Below are 4663 nucleotides of genomic sequence, written 5' to 3' on the forward strand. Positions count from 1 at the left end.
GGAGAGAGAGAGAGAGGGAGAGAGAGACAGAGAGGGAGGGAGAGACAGAGAGGGAGGGAGAGACAGAGAGGGAGGGAGAGACAGAAATTTCCCTTGAGGACAATTAGCTTTTTTTTACCTTAAAGTAGATAGCACAGAAAACACGATCAAACAAATGTTATCAGTCTCAGCCTGGTTCTGTCTAGTCTAAGGTAAGAAAACACCATATTCAAGGTAACTGCTCCAGTATTACTCAATCATGACGGACATAACTATAACAAAAAGGGTGCTGTTGCTAACTATTTAAAAATAGCATAAAAAAGATATTTTTCTTGTAGCTGGGACATGATAATGAACTTTTATCTTTTCCGAGCGGTTTTTTTTTGGTCAATTGATCGAGTATCCAATAAAATTTAAAATATGAAGCATCGGCCGAAATAGTAAAAAAAAACAGGATGGTTTTATAACTAAAAAGTCTACAGACCTTTGAAAAATCCATAGGCAGCCACGAAAAAGAAGGGAAGCTGCACGAGGAATTCACAGCCGACAAACGCCTGGAACCACGTGGGGGGATCCACCATCATTGGGTCTCGGAAGTGCAGACAGTACCAATCCTTCAGTTCAACTGTCTGAAAGCAATAGAAAATTATATTTTCATACAATAAATGAATATATCACAGTCAAACCCCGTATACTGCCTACCTATGGACAAAGATGAAGTAGTTAGTACAGTGGGCCTGGCGGTATTATAACTGGATGGCACAGTTTGCCATCTTGACTCTTGGTAGACTGGTAGAGACGAGGGACAAGTTGTGGTCAGTCTTGTCTCATCTAGATCTAGATCTAGATCTATTTTGTGCGAATGCCATCATGCGCAGCGAAAAAACAAGAACAGCAACCATTTACACGTGCAGCTCCAGCTGAACTTTTTTTTATGTCAATTCAAATTGAAAACTTCTGCCGGATCATTAAGCTATTTATTTTATAACATAATATATATATAGAAATCTATATATGTGTCAATGATCCTTAATGAAGTGTGGTTTGGAGAAGCAGACCATACAGAGCGTGTAAACAGTAGGCCTATATTTATATCAGTATAGCAAACAAGTTTAAACATATTGTTACAAGCACAGTAGGCCTACTCAACTGAGTGGCAACCCACTGTCAGTGTCACTGACTCCAAACTGTTGGGGAAACAACTCAATTTGAGCTTCCACTTCTCTTCAGTCTAAACTTACCTTTTGTGGGAAGTACTTCTGAGGCAGCAAAGCTTGAAGATCAATAAATATAGTAATTGGGATGTGCGTGAAGAAATAGAAGAAAAACAAAATGTCCAGCAAACGTGGCATTGTGATTGATGTTTCAAAACCGTTGATATACTAAAGAAAAGGTCTCGTTCTGTCACTGTCTTCCTCAACGCAGTGGCTTCTGTGATTCTGTGGGCTGTTCTGTCTGCTACTTTCGCTTTCTCAACAGGCACTATTGCCAGAGTTCTGGCAAGACTAGAGTGTAACAGCCAAATTTCCCTTTTAAAAAAATCAGTTGTTGATCATTAATGTGAAATGTGAGATGATGACAAGGTGCATTAAGTAAAAACATATCTTTAAAAAACCCACATTCATTCACCCTCATAAGTAATTCGACTATTTCTTAAAGAATACATATACTGAGCGGGTGCCAGATTATCGGGATTGGAATATTCCACAGACTATTTATACAGATGTGCCATAGGCTTACTAAAAAGTCTGTATTCAGTAAATTGTAAAGCAAAAAAATTCAGTGCTAACTGTTATTAATTAGTGAATTCTAGTAAATATAATTAAAAGAGTCTGCACTTGGTATGCATGTGAAATCTGGGTGTTTCTGATTCTACTTCTTCATAATTACATGTATATCAAATTACCGAGTGGAGTGATCCAATTGAACCAATGTCTCGCTGTGAACATGTTACTAGGTAACATGATCGATGCAGTAAAGGCCAAGCTGGCAAATGAACCGGTGTCGAGTTTGTGTCTATTGGCCTAGTTTTAATTTATCAGTTTGTTTGCATGGGCACTTCCACGCTGTCTTTGTCCTAGTTAACAATGCGGCTTCATTTAACGAGGCCTACGCCCCCAGGTCATAACCTGTTTGTTTGGCTGTCTGTGGTTGAGAAAGTGCGCGTGGCGACGAGCTGTGCCAGATGAGCAACGAATAAGTCCCGCCCCGCCCCCTCCCATCTATACTATACTCAAACGAAAAATAAATAAATAAATAAATAAATAAATAAATAAATAAATAAACAGATACATAAATAAATAAATAAACAAATAAACATAGACCGGTCAAAAAGAGAGGGGCCTATGGAATATGCTATGAAGGAACGAACGATTCTCTTTATACTAATTCCACACGCATATAATTTCTGCATATATTGCATTTTAATTGTTAGTATCTGGGGAGGGACATATTATATTGCTGTAGGCCTAAATAATTACGATCATCGTACGTCTTTCTTGCCGAATTGTTGCAAACCAGGGGTCTGGCAATGAGGCCTATAATATAACCTTGAAGTCCGGTCAAATACAGTAAATTACTTATATTATGTGTAGTATATTTATGTGGGCTCGCTTAGGCCTATTATAATGTTCACACTACATGTATAGTAGATCAGAGAGGGTGGCCTTTAGTCTATAGGCTCTCGATCGGACTCGCAACCTTAAGGTCGTGGGTTCGAATCCCGTCTTGGGCCCGACGTTGTGTCCTTGGGAAAGGCACTTTGCACAAATTTTCCTCACTTCACCCAGGTGGAAATGGGTACCCGGCTATAGGCAGTGAACGATCCTGTCTGTTTGATAGTGTAATTGAGCGCGTGAAATCCGCAGCTTGCACTGTATGCTTCCGCGGAAGCCGAGAATGTTTCAGAGTGTTCTCAGAAATCTACAGGGGTAATAATGGTTGTAAAGCTCTTGAGCATGGATATGCGCTATATAAATGCAATGATGATGATGATGATGATGATGATGATGATGATGATGATGATGATGATGATGATGATGTCATCATCATCATCATCATCATCATCATCATCATCATCATCATCATTATTATTATTATTATTATTATTATTATAATATATGACGCATCTCTAACCCTACACTTAGTACCCATATTGCAACAAACAGTTTCGTCAAATTGCTCTTTCAGGTGGTTTGAAACACTTGCGGTTGGTGCTGGCGAGTTATTCCCATATATATACTTGATCTGCACGGTCTTTGTTGGATCAAATCATAATTCATATTGACTCATAGGCTAAGACCATTTTCCTGTTCTATAATTTATTGTCCTAACATTCTGTGTTCTTACATAACAACACGGGATTACCAAGATACTAGACAGGCCTACGGATAAGACAAGAACCTTGGAATGCATCTATTTATAGCCTCCTTGGGATAAGGGCTGCAGAGGTGCTCTGGTTAAGTTCATGAACCCGAGCCCAAATGACGGGATATTAATTCCAAAGTGAAGAATATAATCAACAATATTCAGAGCAGGCCTATCTAACAAATTAATTATAGTTGTTCTGTCTGTCTCCTGAAATGCAAAGTTGGTAACGCTGACAGCTTATAGAAGCAGCCCACATATGTAAACTGTGCAAAGTGCGGATAGTTGCTCTACGAACTGCTTCTTTTGAATGACAGAAATACGATTAATAATACTGTTTTTAATTCTGAATTTTTACCGTTAATGTTTTACTTTAACCATTCCAACTTTCCAAATTACTCCAAGCCGTGCTGTGAACTAACATAAAAACAATAAACTTGAATCTTGCGCTCTCAGTTGACCTCATTGTGCAGTTTGGATCGCCGTAAAATCCATGCCAAAACTCTGTTCTAAGCTGTCCAGTACACTTTTTATAAAAATGTTTAGTCTTTTACTTTTGAGCTTGTTGAAGGGAAATAGCTGTGCTGTGTTTAACAATGTTACCGAGTTATTTCCACGATCATCTCCCCTTCCTTTCGACAATTTTTTTTTAGATCAAAGTGGGAGGGAATGTGGTCGCTCTTAAGGACACGCTAACCCAGATTTCGGGGGTTTCCAGAAATCTAAAATAGAGCGCATTTGTATAGCACAAATCCCCGCTCAACAGCAAGCTCTATGCGCTTCACAATCCATACTATTACCCAAGAAGACCTGAGAGCATTCTGAAAGAAACTCAACTTCTTGGGAAGCGTACAGTGCAGCCATTTATAGGCGCTAAAACACTATCATACTGACAAGATCTTTCACTGTATATGGCCGGGTACCCATTCTCACCTGGGTGAAGTGAGGAAAATTCGTATAAAGTGCGTTTCCCAAGGACACAACGTCGGGCGCGACTTTTTTAAAATTACATTTTCATTGTCATCGTCATCTTCATCATTAGCATCACTATATTATAATACCCATTTATAACTGTCTGTAGTTTCAGCACTATTTAACTAGCAGTTCTTGGCTAATTCCCTGGTGCTATTTTGCGATAGAGAACCCGGCAAACGGAAGATAAGATCAGATAAGATAGGTCTACATTTTTATTGTCCAGATCCTGGCACATTGGTTTGGTGTCTCACCAAGTACACACACGCGCGCGCGCGTGCGCACGCACACACACACACACACACACACACACACACACACACACACACACTCACTCACTCACTCA

The 4663-nt window shown here is 39.4% G+C and overlaps 1 protein-coding gene across 1 annotated transcript in view; it reads right to left on the minus strand.

Annotated features, from left to right (window-relative positions):
* Positions 1-1461, minus strand: part of LOC101847302 (sigma intracellular receptor 2) — a 2873-nt gene extending 1412 nt beyond the window's left edge. The window contains exons 1-2 of the mRNA XM_005111810.3: positions 1221-1461; positions 464-608 (exon numbers count right to left, since the gene is read on the minus strand). Coding sequence (XP_005111867.1) covers positions 464-608; positions 1221-1331 — 256 coding nt within the window. The 5' untranslated portion in view covers positions 1332-1461. The remainder of the gene's footprint in view (positions 1-463; positions 609-1220) is intronic.
* Positions 1462-4663: the final 3202 nt, after the last annotated feature.

This window comes from Aplysia californica, unplaced genomic scaffold (genome assembly GCF_000002075.1).
Source record: "Aplysia californica isolate F4 #8 unplaced genomic scaffold, AplCal3.0 scaffold01129, whole genome shotgun sequence".
Lineage (NCBI taxonomy): Eukaryota > Metazoa > Mollusca > Gastropoda > Aplysiida > Aplysiidae > Aplysia > Aplysia californica.